The 20,491-nt window shown below is 47.7% G+C and overlaps 1 protein-coding gene across 1 annotated transcript in view; it reads right to left on the minus strand.

Annotated features, from left to right (window-relative positions):
• Positions 1-3,277: 3,277 nt before the first annotated feature.
• LOC125623436 (uncharacterized) overlaps positions 3,278-20,491 on the minus strand; it is a 27,262-nt gene continuing 10,048 nt past the window's right edge. Inside the window, exons 6-13 of the mRNA XM_048822825.2 lie at positions 20,214-20,253; positions 19,216-19,386; positions 18,791-19,024; positions 10,685-10,761; positions 8,677-8,769; positions 8,040-8,440; positions 6,897-7,018; positions 3,278-3,996 (exon numbers count right to left, since the gene is read on the minus strand). Of these exons, the coding sequence (XP_048678782.2) occupies positions 3,886-3,996; positions 6,897-7,018; positions 8,040-8,440; positions 8,677-8,769; positions 10,685-10,761; positions 18,791-19,024; positions 19,216-19,386; positions 20,214-20,253 (1,249 nt within the window). The 3' untranslated portion in view covers positions 3,278-3,885. The remainder of the gene's footprint in view (positions 3,997-6,896; positions 7,019-8,039; positions 8,441-8,676; positions 8,770-10,684; positions 10,762-18,790; positions 19,025-19,215; positions 19,387-20,213; positions 20,254-20,491) is intronic.

A 20,491-nucleotide genomic window follows, 5' to 3' on the forward strand; every position in this document is an offset into this window, starting at 1 on the left:
CATGGACCTTGGGAACATGGACCATTGGGAAGTCAATTAAAGGACATCAACTGTGGGAAGCTTCCTTGGCCTGGGCTCAAGGCCTGAGAACAAAGATTGTAGTAGATAGAGGCTGGTAAATAAGAATATTAATCAAAGTCATATTATTTCCTTTGTTGATGCCTTTTGCGGTCGGAGTATGTAATGCGCAGGGAGGAGAGAAATAAAGTAGAGGTGGAAAAGCTGACAGAAAAGATCCCATCAGCAGACCAGCCTGCTTGCTTGCCTAAAGCCGTGTCCTGTCTTGTATTGAACCGCCACAACTGGTGCCCAAACGTGGGGCCCTCAGCACTCACCTCGCCCGGCAAGGGTTTCAGACGCGTCACTCATCCGCTTCGCGGATCCCGGTGAGTATTTTTCATTGTGGTAAGTATGGGAAGCTCCCTCTCTGCTTTGCAAGTGCAACACCGCTGTGAGCTACAGTATTTGCTGCGTAAGGCTCAGCATGACTGCCCCACTCGAGAACTCACTCTCCTGCTACAGGAGGTGAGTGCCCAGTGCCCGTGGTACCCTGAAGCTGGAACCCTTAAGCTGGCGGACTGGGAGCGGTTGGGCCAGACATTGCACAAGGAGCCTCGGGCGCCCGTGCAGGCTTTACATGCCCGGCACCTCTGCCGCGACGCGATACGGCGTGTCGCTTCGGACAGGCCCTCCCTCGTGGAGCTGATGCTCTCGCCACTCCCGTCCGCTCCTGCAGCCGTCTCCCCTCCTAGCGATGCGACACAGTGTGTCACCTCGGAAAGGCCCTCTCCCGCACCAACAGAGGGGCTGCCGATCCCGCCGCCCCCGTCTGCTCCTGCAGCCATCCCCCCTCCTGGCGATGCGACACAGCGTGTCGCCTCGGAAAGGCCCTCTCCAGCACCAACAGAGGGGCTGCCGATCTCGCCACCCCTGTCCGCTCCTGCAACCATCCCTCCCCCGGCTTCGCCCCCAGTGCCTCTATTACCACCACCTCCCTTGCCTTCCCCACCGGAGCCAGTGTGTGATTACCATCCTCTCGTGGGGCCCCATGCTCCGGGGCCCCCCGGGGGGTCGTCCGCGTCTGCTCAGGGGCTTTCGCTGGTGCAACAAATGGTTCACACAGCGAAGACTCGCTCAGATCTTACAGCAGAGGAGCTGGCTGAGCTGGTCTCAGTCTGTCCGGTGACCTGGCAGGATGATGGCCAGGGCAACCAGGTTGCAAACTGGGTCAGTTTGCCGTACTCGGTGATCAGAGAGGTAAAGAAAGCGATTCGCGAGTTCGGCCTGACTAGCACCTATGTGCGTGGTCTCATTGAAGGGCTAGGTTCTGGATACTCTCTGGTCCCTGAAGACTGGGAAGGCGCTGTTGCGCATGATGCTGATGCCCAGTCAGTATGTTATTTGGCTTAGTGAATTTCAGCAGATGGCGGAACGCCAAGCCCAGGTGTATAGAGAGCAAGGTGTCATTTATGAGCACTTGGCAGGGGAGGGCCAGTTTGCTACTGTCCAGCTGCAGTCTCAACTCCCTCAGGCCGTCTTCCCCATTATTTCTGCCTGCGCCCAGCATGCTTTCCGGAAGGTCCCGGATTCAGGCAAGCCTACCAAAAGCTTTGCCAGTATCCGTCAGGGTGCATCAGAGTCCTTTATGGATTTTACCAACAGATTGCAGGAGGCTATCCTGCGACAGGTGGATAGCCCTGCAGCAGCTCAGGAGATCCTGTTAAAAATGGCAGTTGAAAATGCGAACGAGGATTGCCGCCGTGCCCTCCAGGCGGCACAAGCCTCTGGAATTCTAGAGCTGTCGGACATGCTGCGGGCGTGCCAAAACATCGGCACCCAAGCCCATAAGGCTGGAGTTCTGGCTGCCGCCCTGCGGAGAAGCGGGAAGGAGGGGAAGCGTTGTTACCGCTGTGGTAAGGAGGGTCACTTTCAGCGGGAGTGCCGCTCCTCGGCGGCACCCGCTCGCCCCTCAAAGAAGTGCCCCAAGTGTCGGAAGGGCTATCACTGGGCTAATCAGTGTCGTAGCGGGTCGGGAAACCGCACGACGGGTCCCCCCTGAACCCAGGGCCAAATGGGGGTGTTTCCCACTCAGACAACTGTTCCTCTGCTTTAAAACCCATAGACTCCATGAAGACGGTGCCTGCCGGAAGTGCAGGGCTTGATTTGATTATGCAGGAGGACACTGACTTTCGGTTGCCGGGGGAGGTTTGCGCCATACCTACCCAGGTGACGGGACCTCTCCCTGCCGGATTTGTGGGTCTGGTTCTCCCTCGCTCACATGCTGGGAAACAGGTTTTTTTTGTCATCCCAGGGGTCATTGATGCCGACTACTTATTAAGGTTCAGGTATGGACCCATCTTCCACAGTCGCTCTCGCGTGGACAGTCAATTGCGCAATTGATTTTAGTCCCCTATCAGGTACCAGCTGCAGAGGCTTAAGCCCAGGGCGGAGGCGGCTTTGGATCGACGCTGGCTCAGTCGCCATCTCACAACACGTCCTCTCCACTTGTTGCTCTAACAATGTCGGTCCGCCCCTCGAAACCTCAGTTAACACTTCTCTTAAATAATGTTCCTTTTACAGGGCTGGTGGATACTGGAGCTGAAGTTACGGTGATTCGCTATCCGGAGTGGCCGGTCAGTTGGCCAACTGTTCCTTCTAAAGAGTTGTGGGGGATCGGGGGTAGTAAACCCGGGCACCAAAGTTTTGTCTTGGGTCACGGTCTCCAAGCCAGGAGGCTCAAGGCCTGAGAACAAAGATTATAGTAGATAGAGGCTGGTAAATAAGAATATTAATCAAAGTCATATTATTTCCTTTGTTGATGCCTTTTGTGGTCGGAGTATGTAATGCGCAGGGAGGAGAGAAATAAAAGAGAGGTGGAAAAGCTGACAGGGGCAATCCCGTCAGCAGACCAGCCTGCTTGCTTGCCTAAAGCCGTGTCCTGTCTTGTATTGAACCGCCACAGCCTAGGTTTACAATAGCAGGGAAAATGTTCTGCAAAGATTTGCTGTCCTTGCCCAGTGCTGTGTCTTCTCTGTATAAATGCATGTTAAAGTCTGCATTTATGTGATGTGTGTGGGATGAGAGCAGCCTTCTATGATTTTGCAAAGAAAGGCAATATAGGGAGTATGAGGACCAGGTGAGGGCCTAGAGGAAAATTATGGGCTTGAAAAGCTAAAGTTTGGAATGTCAGTTCATTTTAAGAGTGATCACCAGACTCTTCCTCCTCCCACTTAATGAACTCTTAGAACAGTTTGTGATGTCATACATTAGACCATTCTTATATTAGCACCGACAAGGGTTTATTAAGCAGTGCCACGTTAATTACATTTTGAAAATGAACAGACAAACAAACAAAAGCAGTGCTTCCTTAGATTATATATATTTTATTCAAATGTTATGTTGACAAAAGACAGAGAAAGTAAAACCTAGAAATCTATTAAGAGAAAAATCATTCAGAAAAATAATCCTGGAGAATAAATCCTCTCTAAGGTCTTTATATATGTTATTGAATAATGAATTCATTCCTTATAAACTGCTTTCACAAAGCAAACCGTATAGCGTTATGTTCATTTGGTGAAACAGCATTGGCTGCAGAATAAGCAAGATACTCTTGTGTTAACTGTGATGGAATAAACCTGTACACTGAGTCACAGGTGTTAACATGACCCAGTCCCTGTACAGCATTAAACATGTAAACATGATTCACTTTTCAAAAAGCTACAAGCTGAACCAATGGGAAGGAAATGGCTACGAGTAACTAAATCAAATGGAAATGATTAAACATTCTAGTGTCCTATCAACATCCATCTCCCATGATGGCCTGATTCAATAAACTCATGGCTTCCAGAGACTGGTTGGCTGCCCAGGCCAGGATACTGGCGGCTATCAGGGATTGGCTGATGTGAGTGCTCTTTTCTGTTCCTCATCTTCTACACATAGGCTGAAAATTGGAGTCTGGTTCTCATCTGTTGAAATCTCTAAGCAAGAGGGAATGTTCTGGTGAGAAAAGCAACAGCTGAAGTTAATTTCTTTTTGGGAGGTTGGCAGCTTAACATTTGTACTCTAGACTCACTCTGGGATTTAATGGACAGGGGAGGAACTCCCTGTAACTGCAATCACCTATAATATTCATTGCTTCAAATCTCATTCAGAACCAGGGCAAATTACAAACGGGTTCCCAAGCATGCTTAATGGTCACAGGGACTCATCATTAGATCTGGTTGGGAGTATTCCAGCTAAACGGGTATTCATCAGAAAATGCTGATTCGTCAGATCCAAAATGTCTTGTGGAAATATATCGGTTGTGAAGAAACTTTTGCTGGGAACATCTCTCAGGTCCACCATGGCGGAGGTGGGGGGGGAGGGGAGGGGAGAAAAGGAGAGGGAAAGAGAGAGAGAGAGCGACCCCACCTCAAAATAGCCATTCCCCTGGGATATGTGAGACTCAGGTTCAAGTTCCTGCTATGTCTCAATCAGGATCGGGGATTTGAACCTGGGGCCTAGACTACATCGAAAACTGTGAAAAATTTCATAACATGCGTGATGTATTTAGGTCAACCTATCCCCCACTGTAGATGCAGCGCAGTGGGTTAACCAACTCTCCTGTTGCCATAGCTACTGCCTCTCGAGGGGGTAAATTTACCACAGCAACAGAAACCCTTCTTCCGTCACCATAGTGTCTATGCTACAGAGCTACAGTGACGTATTTGCAGTACCGCCGCTGCATCGCTTGTAGTGTAGACATAGCCTGGGTGTCCCAGAGGAGTGTGTGAGTGCCCTACACACCGGGCTCGTGGCTACTCTCGGGAGGGTGCTCTCACTCACTCTCTTCCACCTCCTTGTGGTTTTCACACAAAAACTGAAAAGGTCTCGGGTTTGTTCCAATGCAGACTGAAAACACATCTTGGAATTTCCCATGAGACGGAAATATCATTTACTGGCCAGCTCTTCCCTTCACGCCCTGACTGCGTGTTACAGATCACCCTGCGACACGGGTGATTTGGAAATGGGGGAGATTTCAGGGGAGTTCAATGAAACATTCAGTGGCCCCATTACTGGGAGGGAATATATAAACCCCATCCAGATGTTGGCAAGGAAAGGGGTTAACCAGCTCTGGTTGGGGGGATGGAAGGCCTGACAACAGTTTTGCAAGTGTCAATGGGCTCTGAGAGAAGGATGTGCGGTGTAGAGTTGGAAGCTGTGTCTGCAAGGGAGGGTCAGGAAGAAGGGTCTCTAGATCGAGGACGGGATGAAAGGGGAGAGAAGAACTGGGGGGGTTCTCTGTCTGGAACTTGTCTAGCCATGCTCTAGAACTCGCTTTGTACTTGGGCTGAGGAAAAACCCTGTTGTTTTTGTCCCTGAAAGGGACAGGACACTGTTTACATGTACGCTGTTTTGCAGTAAAGCAAACCACAGAGGTGTTTAAACTCCACCAAGGTGTGAAGACCCATTTTTCTCCTCCAACCAACCAGCTCTTTGATCTCCTCAGGTGCTGAGAGTTTTCCAACACATTTTTAGTGTCCCCATGAGCTCATGTGGTAGTCACCGTGTGTTACAGCTCAGCTCTTGGAATCACTGAGCTTTCCAAGGAGGTCAAGGAACTGTCCCGCTCAGACACTGGGTTCTGCACAGTGGCGGATTACCGCACAAGCCAATGGGGCCTGTGCCCAGAAGCCCCGGCCAATTTGGGGGCCCCCACAGGCACACTGGAACTCTGGTTCCACCCCCTGATGCTCCTTCCCTCCCTGCTTTTCTTCTCCCTGAGCCCCTGCCCTTGGCCAGGCCAGAAGACGGAGCATGAGGTAGGGAGTCCCCCATGCGGATGTAGGCAAGCTGCTCACCAGAGCCCCTCTCCCTTCCCCCTGCTGCGTCCCTGCGCAGAGCTGGCTGAAGCTCCTGTCCTCTGCCCCTCATGGAGCTGGCTCAAACCTCTCCCTCACCCCATACGGAGCTGGCCCAAGCCACTCATCTGAGCCCCCTCCTCCCCTGTGCATGGCTGGCCTGAGCCCTGCCACACACCCCGCCCCCTCCTTTGGCAAAACTGGGCATTTGTCCTGTTTGCTCTTGCCAGCTGATGATCAATTGACAAGAGCAAATGGGACAAATGCCCAGTTTTGCCAAAAAAGTCATGATGTCCAGGGCCAAAAGGGGATGTATGGTCACCCTAGGCCAGGGGTCCCCAAACTTTTTCAGTCACCCCCCCTTTACCCAGTCTGTGTCCCCCTGGGAGCTGGGGCCAGGAACAGAGCCAGAGAAGCGTGCAGGAGCCTGGGTCGAGGTAGAACCAGGGGCTGCAGTTGGGATCGGGGCTGAAGGCACAGCTGGGGCCACAGCTAGGAGCAGAGCCATGGCTGGGAGCAGAGCAATAGCTGGGGCCGGAGGCAGGGCTGCGGAGGGCTAGAGTGGACGTGGGGGCACAGCAGGGCTGGGTGGTGCTCCCTGCCCACCCCCTTTGGGGCTGACCTAGGCCCCACCACATCTCCCCAAGTGTTCCTGTGTGTCCCCCTTACGTGACCACTGCCTTAAGCTGTGGTAAGAGCCTCCCAGGGAGCCTGGGCAGCTGTGTGGAGTCCTGGGCCTGCCACCTTTCCTGGGCAGGTGGGGGTGTGCCTGAGAGCAGCTCCCAGCCCATGTCCCTGCGCTCCTCAAGGTACACCACCCAGGGCAGGTGGAGGGTCTGGGGCTCCCCACAGCAGTCCAGGTTCCCATGGCAGCTCTTACCAGGGCCCAACTTCTGGCCAGGCCACGGGGCAGGGCCTTGAGGGAAGGGGAGGAGCAGGGCATGGGGCCCTGTGGTGTCGGGGAGGGCCCCAATAAATCTTAATCCTCCTCTGGTTCTACATGTGACTATGGATCATTTCTGCATGCAATTTCCTAATCCCTAAAGTTCTACTGACCTGAAGGATGGACTGGAGTTCAAGAGAATATAGCATTATCCATGGAGCGAAGTGCCTGGGCCAATAATCATATTCATCCTTGTCCTCATCATTGACAAATGTTCTCCAACAGTAGCTATAAACTGAGAAAATGGAGCAAATCAGTCATGTGCTGAAGGAGGTATCAGTGGACTCAGTATACACAAAGGTCAGTCAATCTCAAGGGAGCAAGACTAATCTGAGCCATGCAGAATGCTTCTGCTAGACAGGACCAGCTGAGGAGACTACAGCACTTGGGCCTCATGTTCTCCTGGCCTTGTCCATCTTTCTGTCCAGGGAAGGTCGCATTAAACCAGCCTTGCAACATTTCATTCACTTATTCACCTGGGACAAATCATTTATGTATTGAGGGGAGAGTAAAATATCATCTATTTCTTCATGATTAGTAGCAGCAGGAGGACACTCTCCGTGGGTGAGCTGATTTTACTCTGGGGGTAGATTAGAAAAAAGCTGCAAAGACATCCCCTTTACATTTAAATACAATACTGTGTTCTCAAATGAAAGTGAAAGATGGGAGATGGACTGCGCCGGGAAGGAGGCTGGTGTTCTCTGTTTATTCCCTGACTAGAACCCTAGAGACAGTGGCAATGTCATACCAGCTTCACCCACACACACGGCTCACCAGTGTGCCTCAGCTCTGAGTTCCTGCCCCTAGCAGGAAAAGGGGCCTTGACTCTTCATGGCTCATTTATGCCTCAGCCTCTCTGCTGAGACAAGGGGATCAGCAAGTGCCAGCAGGGATGGAGATTTTAGTGATTTTTATCTGTACTGCTAGGAACTGGACTGCAAACACCAGCACATTTCACATAGGTCAAAAAATGGCTGTCAGCTACTGCATTTCGGTCACTGACACTCAGGGGAAGGTTTGAAACCAGAGACCTAAAGGACAAAAGCTCTGTATCCCACTGCACTATCCCCCAAGACTTGGGGCCAGGCTGGAACCACAGAGCTAGAAGGGAAAAGATTCCATAATCCATTCTACAACTTCCATGGAGTCATCCATGGCCACTGACCAGGGCTGAACTGGAACCAGAGACCTAGAAGAAAAATGCCCCATGTCCCATTTCTATCCCATCTAGTCCACATAACTCCATGAGTCATTACCTGGGAGGTCCATGACTTGGATGGACACTCCAATGTTCATCAGGCTCCGTAGACCCTGACGATTGTTTTCCTCTTTGTGCCAATAGATCCGTGCTACATAAATAACTAGATTCACATTAGGCTGTTCCTTCAGGAAATCCCTGATTTGCTTGCAGCAATCCCCACAGGGACTCCAGGACATGTACCAGGTGATGGAGCAGTGGACAGAAGGATCAGATCTTTGCTCCTGAAAGACATCTTCTATAAAGTGGATTTCAGCATGCTCCGTGCGAGTGCTATGGCAACATCTCTGCCAGAGCCTTTTGCCAGTGCTCCACTTGATTTCGTAGAGCATGTATTGCACCCTTCGAAGGACACTTGGGTCATAACTGTCTATAAATGTCTCCTGGAGTATCTTCCCCCTGAAACATGAGAGAGATTCCAAAGAGTAATTGACTGCAGCTTTATCGCTAAGAGCTTGCCAGTCACCGAAAGTTAAAAATGAGAGGGATGGGAAGGAGGCACAGATAAATGGAAAGGGAACTCCCAGAAGGATAGAGGGAGACTTAGAGATAGTGATGGGAGAAAAGAAAGAGAGTGGGGAAGATGGAGAGTTAAATCTAGTATCACACTGAAGAGAGGGGAATGAGATCTGAACCTTCCCAGTTCCCACGTTCTCTGTAAATCTTGTGGAGGATGTGGGTATGGAGTTTTCATTCTCACCCATCTGTGATGCCTCTGCATACATGATCTGTGGGAAAGAGAATAGAGTCACCTGGTGCACTGAGAGAAACATAGGGGAAGACAGAGAAAGGGAGGCCTCTCAATGCATCCTCCCTGGGACCATGTGGCCTACAATTGTTCCTTCTCAATGGACAATTCCTATTCAGTACTGCTGAATACCGAAGAAGTTCCTTGCTAATGTGCAGTATCCTGAGGATAGTGAAGGTGATAAGTGATCATCCTGGTCCCAAATATGGCCATTAATTTTACCATGTGCACATGAGGGAGAATGCCCATTACTTGTTAAGTAACAGTGAAATAAATAAATAAAATAAAAATAATCATATTAATAAGTAATAATAAATATCTAGGACATTATCCAAACTCATTAAAATCAATCAGACTCAGGCTCTCAATTCTATGTATAACTGTAAGAGCCTACCAATGTCCAAAGAACTGTTCTTTCATTTATTTTTATTTTATTTTACTTTAAATGTGGATTTTCTGATTAATATTTTAAAATAAACTTAATAATCATTATTAATTTAAATTTTTAATTTGATATTTCCCAGGAGATATAGTTATGTTATTTCTGTTTTGGAAAAAAATAACAGTCCCTTGTTATTTTCTTTAAGAACCTTGGAAAACAAAACTAGAGAAATATGGCTCAAGACCATTGAGAACAAACTTTTTAAAATGTAGGACACATTTAAAATTTTCATTACAACCTATGTGCCAGGACTTAATAACAAATCCCCATGTCTTTGAAATTCCTAGATCAGCGCTTTTTTCTGCCACCATTTTCATGCCACAATCATTTTCAGCTCAAACCTGAAAGCTAAGATAGTGGCACGCAGGGAAGTTCAAGACATGCACAAACACATATTCAACTACAGCCTGGACCAAAGTCTATTGAAATCAGTGAAAAGACTCCCCTTGACTTCCATGGAATGTGGTTCAATCCAGTGTTTAATTTGTAATGAATGAGATGCTGGGGCTCAGCCAGGTGTAGCGTCACACAAAGAAACCCTCCTGTTTTGCTGCTAGTTGCAGTTTCCGCCAGGCAAACGTGACCTTCTTGGCTACTTCTCAGGACTTGCTACCGCCTGGTCCAGGGGTTGCGAATTAGGAGGGATGGGGTTTTGTGGTCGAAAACATCCACAATTTCCTCCCTATCATTACACCGGCAAGCCCCAGCACAAATTAAGCACTGGCTGGGTGGCCAGAGAGCAGCAGTTGATGGCCAGGAGTCCAGAGGTGCCAGGGCTATGAACTGCCATGTCTAGAGGTGCCAGGGCCAAGCACCAGTACAAATTAGGCACTGGTTCAGTCCCATAAAGAACACATATGCATATATTATACACATACGTATACTACGTAGTTACACTGAGGTAAGTTTTCAAATACAGACAAGCCTATACAGACACACACAAACACATATGCATAGACACACAGAAAAATCTGAACTGTTTATAGAAAGAGGGGGCCAATGGGATGTACTAATAAAAACCAAATCTTTGTTATAACTTTGATAAAACCAGGATATGTTTCCACTACAACACAGAACAATCTACCACAGCTTTAGCTCACCATTTGTCTTTGTAAGAAGTATTCTTTTAGTACTTATGTAAGAAAATCATTTTACTGTCAGTGATTTTGTTTATCTTTGCTAAGTTAGAAACTAAAAACACATTTTAGATGTAAAACACAGAGATAGACAGCTCCAACTTGTTTACCATCTATGTATATCTCATATACATAGAGCCATAATAGCCACACAGATAGGCATACATATATACGCCCATAGAGCTGCATATACATATATTCACCCATAAATTGATATAGACATTTGCACATGTAAATGCACTAAAATACTGTATACACACACACACGTATACTTGCAAACACATACACACACATATACACTAATCCTGCATCTTTACCTCTGTTCCAACCGGCAGCCATGGCTTTCTCTCACTACAGCCTCTGAGACTGTTTGTTTTATTGGTGCATTTTCTCCCTTTCAGTTTCTATTCCTCAGAACAGAAACCTAAGAACATTTTGAGACTCCCTGACAAGCTGAGAGACATGGATTGTGCGGAAGCGAGTTGTACATAGCCATAGTACACAGGCTCAGCTCTGTGAAGTTAGGCTCACAGTATTTCGTAGAGGCTAGACCTCAATACTGATGCAAAATAAATAAATAAATAAATAAATAAATAAATAAATAAATTTTATAAATAAAATTATTATAATGTATTCTTATATTTGGTCATTACAGATTTGCCTGCATGTTTATTCAATTTAAAGAACTACTTATAAGTAATGACAGGTTTCAAAGTAGCAGCCGTGTTAGTCTGTATTCGCAAAAAGAAAAGGAGTACTTGTGGCACCTTAGAGACTAACCAATTTATTTGAGCATAAGCTTTCGTGGGCTACAGCTCACTTCATCGGATGCATCTCACGAAAGCTTATGCTCAAATAAATTGGTTAGTCGCTAAGGTGCCACAAGTCCTCCTTTTCTTTTTACTTATTAGATATACATGGGGCTTGGAGAATAATAGCTTCTGTATTGATGTTTTAGTTGCTTGTTTTATTAAATGAAATATTCTGGCTAATGAAAGAAACCTAGGAAATTTGTGCTTTCTGTCGGTAAGACACAGGCATGAAAAGCTGGAAGAGAACGTCTACCCCTTGTTAAGGAATGTGAAGATATTCTTTTTCTAGGCTCTCAAAGAGAAGTGGTGTACAAAGCATCTGACCGCAAAAGCTGAGCCAGGAGCCTCTTCTTTTAACTCTTCTCTCTTTCTAGAGCAAAACGTCGGTTCTAAGCTCACACAAAGAATTCCAGCAGTATTCCTATCAAAAATTGATTCCGTGGTTAAACTCTCTGAAGTCTTCATGTAACTTTAAGGGAAACCCATGATTTAAAAAGTGGGAGTCATGTCCCTGAATCGGGGAGAGACAGTTAATTAAGGGAGACATCAAGAGAGACAGTTATTAAGATGTGACCCCTCCATTTCTTGTTTCTTTAGATTGTGCAATTTAGTCATTTTGGGAATAAATGTACTTATGGCTCACCAGCTTGAAACAGCCCTTTTACCCCACTGTGACAAATTGGACTTATCATAGGCACCCAGAGGTGTGGCAGGAATGGAAGGGAGATTAGTAATATTTAGTGCAAGGGAAGAAATATATCCTTTGCCACAATACTGGGCATTGCTCCCTGCGTGGTAAGGCAGTGTAGCCCAGAACTGCCCTTGAAATTCCCCCCCACCCCCAGAACACACAGAGAGGAGGCACCATGGAGGGTACTTGTGTAGAGAGCACCCTGCAGAGGGCACTTGTCAGCTGACCTAGGCAACTGGGTAGAGACTCCGTCATCTATAATTGGGACAGGGATCCTCCAGCAACCTCTAGGGAGGTTTCTTTGTATAACAGAAGGATACTCATGGGTGAGAGAAGCGAAAGAATTTACTTGAAACCTGTGGTTTGTTTTTTCAGGCACAGCCTTGTTTCCTTTGACACTCTTCTCTGTGGATCATGGAGGATGACAATGGGTATGGGAGGAATAGCCAGGAGCAGACCCCAGTTCCTTGTCCCTGACAGCAGCACGGTCACTCGTCACTGATTCCACCCTTGGCAGCCAAAGAGAATATTTCAGAGCCAACCTCAGAGAAATACATTTCCCACCCCCACGGTTCCGTAGCTGATCTGTAATGCATTCTGGGTCTGGTGGCTTCATGATGCCATTTAACTTCTCATGGGTCTCCCCTCAATTCTCCCCTCATTCTGAGTGAGTCTGTTCCATGGCTGAGCTATAGCAAACTGGCAGTATCCATTGGTATACTTGAATAGCAGGGATAACTGGTAAAAATGTGTAAATAACACTTACTGGATTACATTATAATTGTTACCTGCAGTTTTCATATAGTTCTGAAAATTTAACAGGAGCATGCTTGATTAGTGGTTAAAACTGTCAGTACCACTATAAGGGAGGGCAGGAAGCCACCAGCTTTCAGTCTGACCCTCAGCACCATAGTTTTGTGTGGTTTCAGAGTAACAGCCGTGTTAGTCTGTATTCGTAAAAAGAAAAGGAGTACTTGTGGCACCTTAGAGACTAACCAATTTATTTGAGCATAAGCGTTCGTGAGCTACAGCTTACTTCATCGAATGCATACTATGGAAAGTGTAGAAGATCTTTTTATATACACACAAAACATGAAAAAATACCTCCTTCCACTCCACTCTCCTGCTGATAATAGCTTATCTAAAGTGATCATTCTTCTTACAATGTGTATGATAATCAAGTTGTGGGGGGGGGGGGGTGAGAAAACCTGGATTTGTGCTGGAAATGGCCCAACTTGATTATCATACACATTGTAAGAAGAATGATCACTTTAGATAAGCTATTACCCGCAGGAGAGTGGAGTGGGAGGAGGTATTTTTTCATGCTTTGTGTGTATATAAAAAGATCTTCCACACTTTCCACAGTATGCATCCGATGAAGTGAGCTGTAGCTCATGAAAGCTTATGCTCAAATAAATTGGTTAGTCTCTAAGGTGCCACAAGTACTCCTTTTATAGTTTTGTGTGTCTCTTAAAAAAACAGTTCTTGGTCCTTGGTTGTGTAGCTGATCTGCACCTCAGTTATCACCCTCTTTCTAACAGCCCATTTTTGGGAGATTAATGAGAATTCATTTTGATCGTTCTTTCTTATTTATAATATCATAGTGCCTAGGCGCTCCAGTTATGGACCACAACCTGATTGTGCTGGGTGCTGTATTCATAGGCATTTCTATGCCCCCCCCATCACCGTAGTACCTGAGTGCCTCCCTTACAAGAATATAGCTATCCTCAGAAACCCCTGGAGGAGCTGCAGGAGACAGAACTTTCTCAGGGGCTGGTCTGTGACTGTGGCATGAAGGATCCCAGGAACTACGGACCGTCTCACACCTCATCACCTTCCACTTTAAGTGGAAGGTGCAATTCTTTGGCCTTAAGATAAACATATAGCAATGTGTGTATGTGAGTGTGTGTGTGTATATGAGAGAGAGAGAGAAATAACAATATGGTTGAACACACACACACACATATATATATATATATATATATATATATATATATATATATATATATATATATATATATATATATATATATAGACACACACACACACACATATCATAAAAAAAATTCCAAATAAGACACTCCTCTGGACACTCCATTTTCTGCTGGAGAGAGGATGAGAGAACAAACACATGACCGATGTTAGTTAAATTGCTTAATGCACTACTGGGATACACTTAGATATTGCAGTGATGAGCACGGTAGGAGAAACTGTATAAAAGAGAATGTAGGGGAGTATTATCCCTGTTTTACAGATATGGAAAACAAGGCATAAAGAGCTTTAATGACTTGCCCAAGGCCACACAGTGAGTCTGTAGCAAAGCCAGGGATACAACTCATATCTACTGACTTCCAGTTCTTCACTTTAATATGTGGGAAAATAACTGTAGGATTATCGGGAATCCTCTGTTTTTCTGAACCACTTTCAGGCTGGCTCTTGGCACAGAGACAGCTCTGGTCTCCTTGGATGATTAAGCAATTTAGCTAACATTGGTCATGTGTTTGTTCTCTCATCCTCTCCTGAGCAGAAAATGGAGTGTCCAGACGAGTGTCCTGTTTGGATTTTTTTTTTTATCATATGTGTTTGTGTGTGTGTCTATACCAATGCCAATCCACTCTGCTTTAACTCCTCCAAACTGCTCTCTGCTCCAACACCAATCTACTTTGCTTCAGCTCCTCCTCCTGTCTGATTGAAGCTGGGGGGAGGGAGGGGCTTGTGACTGGCTTCAGGTGTTCTAATTGGCTTCAGGTGCTTCACTTAATCTATAGCAAACTTTCTTGCCTCTACAGGGAATAAGGCTCCCTTCTAACACTCTCCTGCTGCCCTCTGGCCATGCTGTATCACATATCCCCCCACTGCTCAACACCATGGGGTTGGGCTACTTGGGACTAGAGGCAGTGCTGTCGTGATAGGCCATCAGCATTGCCTTGTTGGCTTCCAGCCCTATGCTGTACCCGGAAATGGAAGGGCTGCAGGGATAGGAGCCACCTAGTCACTCTTGCATTCTTCTCCTTGTTTCTGTGCATCCACTGGAGTGGGGTGTGGTCTATCACAAGGGTAAACCGCCGCCCCAGTAGGTAGTAGCGGAGAGTTGCCATAGCCATTTTACCGCCAGACATTCCTTTTCAACGACGGTGTACTTTTGTTCCCTGGGGAGTAGTTTCCGGCTGAGGTACAAGATCAGGTGTTCCTTTTCTCCTACCATCTGCGAAAGGACGACTCCTAGTCCTACCTCCAAGGCATCTGTTTGTAGGATGAATTCCTTCTCAAAGTCTGGGGCTATGAGTACTGGATGGCAGCAATGGGCTGTCCTTAAATCTGCAAATGCTCCTTCTGTCGCATCAGTCCACTTTACTATCTCGGGGCCCCGAGCCTTTACCAAATCCGTCAGTGGCCCTGCTCTTGTGGCGAAATGAGGAATGAATCTCCGATAGTATCCTACTATCCCTAGAAAAGCTCTGACCTGCTTTTTGCGGACTGGTCAAGGCCAACCTTGTATTGCCTCCACTTTGTTCCATTGGGGTTTCACCAAACCTCTCCCTACTACATACCCGAGGTATCTGGCCTCAGCTAGTGCTATCACGCACTTGAGTGGGTTGGCAGTGAGGCAGGCCTTCTGCAGGGCGCCTAGTACCGCTTCTACTTTTCCTAGGTGCGTTTCCCAGTCAGGGCTATGGATGACTATGTTGTCTAGATAGGCGGCGGCATACCTGGCATGGGGTCGCAGCAATTTGTCCATAAGTCGTAGGAATGTTGCAGGGGGCCCATGGAGTCCGAAAGGGAGGACAGTGTATTGGAACAGGCCATTGGGTGTAGAGAAGGCAGTCTTTTTCTTGGCATTCTCAGCCAGGGGAATTTGCCAATATCATAGATTCATAGATATTAAGGTCAGAAGGGACCATTATGATCATCTAGTCTGACCTCCTGCACAATGCAGGCCACAGAATCTCACCCAGCCACTCCTGCGATAAACCTCTCACCTATGTCTGAGCTATTGAAGTCCTCAAATCATGGTTTAAAGACTTCAAGGAGCAGAGAATCCTCCAGCAAGTGACCCATGCCCCATGCTACAGAGGAAGGTGAAAAACCTCCAGGGCCTCTTCCAATCTGCGCTGGAGGAAAATTCCTTCCCGACCCCAGGTCCAGAGTGGTTAGGTATTGGGCCTTGCCAAACTGATCAACTAGCTTGTCAATGTGAGGTATTGGATAGGCATCGAATTGGGATAGTTCATTCAACTTCTGGAAGTCGTTGCAAAATCTTAGGGTGCCATCAGGCTTGGGGACTAGGACGATAGGGCTGGACCACTGGCTGTCGGATTCTTCAATAACCCTGAGTTCCAGCATCTTCTTCACTTCTGTCCTAATTTCTTCCCTTTTAGCTTCCGGTATTTGGTACGGTCTTATCGTCACCCATACTCCAGGACTGGTGACAATATGATGTTGGACCAGTGTCGTACGGCTCGGCTGTGTACAGAACACATCCTGGTTCCATTGGATCATATCAATGACCTCTGTTTGTTGTTCTGGAGTTAACTCAGGAGATATCTTCACCTGCCCCTGTGAGTCATCTGTCTTGGGTGGAGCTCCCTGAATGACCAGGCACGTCTCTCAGTCATGCCAGGGCTTCAGTAAGTTGATGTAGTAGATTTGCTCTGGCCTTCGGTGGTCTGGTTGTCTGACCTTATAGTCCACCTCCCCAATGGCTTCCACTATCTCATCTGGTCCATGCCAGCTGGCTAGGAGTTTGCTTTCTGCTGTCGGCACTAGTACCATCACCCCTGACTGAAATCTCCGTACTTTCGCCCGACGATTGTAATATGTCCGCTGGGCCTCTTGTGCTTTTTCCAAATGTTCTTGTACTATAGGGGTTACTCAAGTTATTCGCTCTCTCATCTGTGTCACGTGCTCAATGACATTCTTTCCTGGGTTGGGTTGTTCTTCCCAATCTTCCTTGGCAATATCTAATATTCCACGTGGGTGGCATCCGTATAGTAGTTCAAAGGGAGAGAAACCAGTGGATGCCTGGGGGTCTTCCTGTATAGCAAACATTAGATACGGTAGAAGGGTATCCCAGTCTTTTCCATCCTGTGCTACCACCTTCTGGATCATACTTTTAAGGGTATGGTTAAACCGCTCGACCAGTCCATCTGTTTGTGGATGGTAGACTGAGGTCCGTATGGCCTGGATGTGGAGTAGGGTACATAAGTCTTTCATTAATTTTGACATAAAAGGTGTTCCTTGGTCTGTCAGGATCTCCTTAGGGATACCCACTCTGGCAAAAACCTGGAGTAGTTCTTTTGCTGTTGCCTTGGATGTGGGGTTTCTTAAAGGAATGGCTTCTGGATACCGTGTGGCATAATCAAGGATGACTAGTACGTTTTGGTGGCCCCGTGCCGATCTTTCCAGTGGGCCCATTATGTCCATGGCTATCCTCTCGAAAGGGACCTCAATAACAGGCAGAGGTACTAATGGGGCCCGCAAGTGAGGTCGGGGGCTATGCAACTGGCATTCTGGCAGGAGGCACAATAGCGTTGGACCTCCGCACGTATTCCCGGCCAATAAAACCTTCTTAGGACTCTATCCAGTGTCTTGTCTACTCCTAGATGTCCCCCAAATAGATAACTGTGAGCTAACGCGAGTACTGCCCTTGTGTGTTGCCGTGGGACTAAGAGTTGCTCTCCTTCTTCCCCTCGTATTTGTGCTATCCTGTACAACAGATCACGTTTGAGCATGTAATATAGCCTTGGGCCTTTGGTCTTTCCTTCCACGGGTACACCATTTACTTCCACTACGTCCTCCCTCACATTCGCATATAGTGGGTCATTGGCTTGGTCCTGCCCAAAATTCTCACATGCGGTACCCATCTGACCTAATTCCAGGGGGCCTGTTTCTACTCCGCCCCCTGGGTTGCCCCTACTGGGGCTAGGAACCACCTCCGAGTCCTCACTGGTCTGAATTATCTCCTGGCCTCCTGAACGGGTTCACTTACCAACAAGGGAGGTTTTCTAGTTCTCTGCTAGAATCTTGGTCCCTAATCTTTTATCTGCCCTCCTTTCCAGCCTAGACTTTCAGGGTTTTCCGGGGGGTGAGAATAACTGTGGGGCAAATTTGGCAAACATTGGGGTGAGGCTATCTGTAGGTGCCTCCGTCTCAGCCCAGGGGTTGCTACCTTCCCCTGGTTCTATTGGGGGGAGTAAGCTCTCAAACTCGTAGAAGTCCCTACCAATTAAGACAGGGTAGGGGAGCCTGGGGACCACCCCTGCAGTCACCGCGGTAGTATCCCCTGGATCTCAATCCATACCGGGATTGTGGGGTAGAAATTTACGGTGCCATGAACGCATGTTACCCCTGTGTTTTTGGTCCGGGTTAGTTGTTCTTGCCCCACCAACTTCCCCGAGACCAGCGTGACAGCACTCCCAGAATCTTCTAATGCTACGGTTTCGATTCCATTCATTTTTACTGATCTTGTATACCCATGCGAGGTCATTGTGACCCCTACCAGGCTGATTAGGCCACATTGCTCCCCATGATCCCCCAGATTACATTGCATAGGCTCTTCCCTGTTGGGGTATTGGGCTGCTATACGCCCCAATTCCCCACCCTCATAACACCGCCCCCTTATTCTGGTTGCCGCCCTCTGCCTGGGGCTATTTGGCTGGCCCCCCCAGCCCTCTCTTCCCAAACCCCCAGGTCCCTTCTCGGCCTCGGGCCATTCCTCGGTGTCTTTCCTCCAAGTTATGGTTCTCCTGGAGTTCTCGATAGTCCAGGGCCTTGGGTTTGGGACTGGCTTCCTGATTTGCCGTGTCTCACCCCGTGGGGTCTGGAACAATTTGTGGGCTGTCATCATAGGTGGAGGGATCATTCTGGCCAACCCAAGCCCGGAGGCCTGGTGGTAGCTCCCTCATGTACCGGCCCAGTACCAGGAGCTCCATCATGTTCTCAGAGCTTAGGGTCTCAGGGCGTAGCCATTTCCGGGTCAGGTGGACCAGGTCAAACAATTGTGATCGGGGTGTCTTGTCCTCTGTATACTGCCACTCATGGAACCTCTTGGCTCGCAACGCCGTCGTTACTCCGGCTCTGGCCAGGATCTCTGACTCCAGCTGCGGGTAATCTGCTGCAGTCTCCGCGGCCACATCGTAATAAACCTTCTGGGCCTCCCCACACAGGAATGGGCGAGGATACCAGGCCACTGATCTCGAGACCAGGCCTCCTGAAGGGCTGCTCTTTCAAAAGCCAGGAGGTATGCCTCCACATCATCCTCCCATGTCATTTTCTGTAGGCAGTGGCTGGCTCGTATAGTCCGGGTCCCGTCGCAGTTGTGGTTCAGCTCCATAAAGGTCTTCACCTGGTTCACCAGCTCTTGCAGCAGGGCTCGGTCCTGGGCAGCCTGACTCATCAACAGATGATTAGTCTCCTGCTGCATCCGAGTGGCCTCCTGTTGGGCGGTTGCTTGGACCCAGGTAGCCTCCTGCTGGGCTGTGGTGGCTTGTATTAGGGCCTTGACCACGTCGTCCATCTTAGGGACAGGAGGGTTTTGGCTAATCCTAGTTTAAGTCCCAAGCGCGTAGATCCCACTGCTAACACAACGTGTGGCAAATTGCCGGCACTACTTTGATTAGTCTCGCGCTTTCTCTTCTTGGGGGGGTTCAGGGCACTGGGGTATTAACTGCCCCACTAGTGTCCTAGAGGAGGGGAGTGGAGAGGGAGGGACCGGGGCCCACTCTCTACTCCAGGTTACAGCCCAGAGGCCCTAGGGATAGCGGTAAACAGCTTAAACTAGCAGTTCCTTCCCATGGGCTACTTCCCTCTCTTGTCCTTCAGCTTGTGGGACTTCCTGCCCTCCTTCTGCACAAACCAGGTGTCCCTTTACCTAGGGTCTTGGTCTTCTTAGCCCACCACAGCACTTCTCCAAACTCTCCTCTGCTTCCCTCCAAACTCCTCTCTGCTCCAACACCAATCCACTCTGCTTCAACTCCTCCTCCTGTCCAGTTGAAGCCGGGGGGTTTATCATGTGACTGGCTTCAGGTGCTCCAATTGGCTTCAGGTGCTTTAATTAATCTATAGCAAACTTTCTTCCCTCTACAGGGAATAAGGTTCCCTTCTAACATTCTCCTTTTGCCCTCTGGCCATGCTGTATCACAATACATACACCTACCATAAAATCTGCTGCCCTAATTACACTGTACATTCGTTACAGTGAATAATACATACACTTATCATATGATTCTGTTTCTTGAAGATACCAAATGTAAGGCCCATTTATGTCAGTAGCATGTGGTTTATAGTACCTACGTTGTGCTGACACTGAATTTATATATGTTATTTTTACATTTTACAGGTTACCTCTCCGCACTTAACTCTGCTCCGCTGGTTATGACTAGCGCTGTCAAGCAATTAAAAAAATAACAATTAATCGTATGATTAATCGCACTGTTCAGCAAAAATAGAATATCATTTATTTAAATATTTTTGGATGTTTTCAAATATACTGATTTCAATTACAACACAGAATAAAAAGTGTACAGTGCTCACTTTGTATTTATGTATTTTTCAATTCACCTTATACAAGTACTGTAGTGCAATTTTTTATCATGAAAGTTGAACTTACAAATGTAGAATTA

Source organism: Caretta caretta, chromosome 1, assembly GCF_965140235.1.
Source record: "Caretta caretta isolate rCarCar2 chromosome 1, rCarCar1.hap1, whole genome shotgun sequence".
Lineage (NCBI taxonomy): Eukaryota > Metazoa > Chordata > Testudines > Cheloniidae > Caretta > Caretta caretta.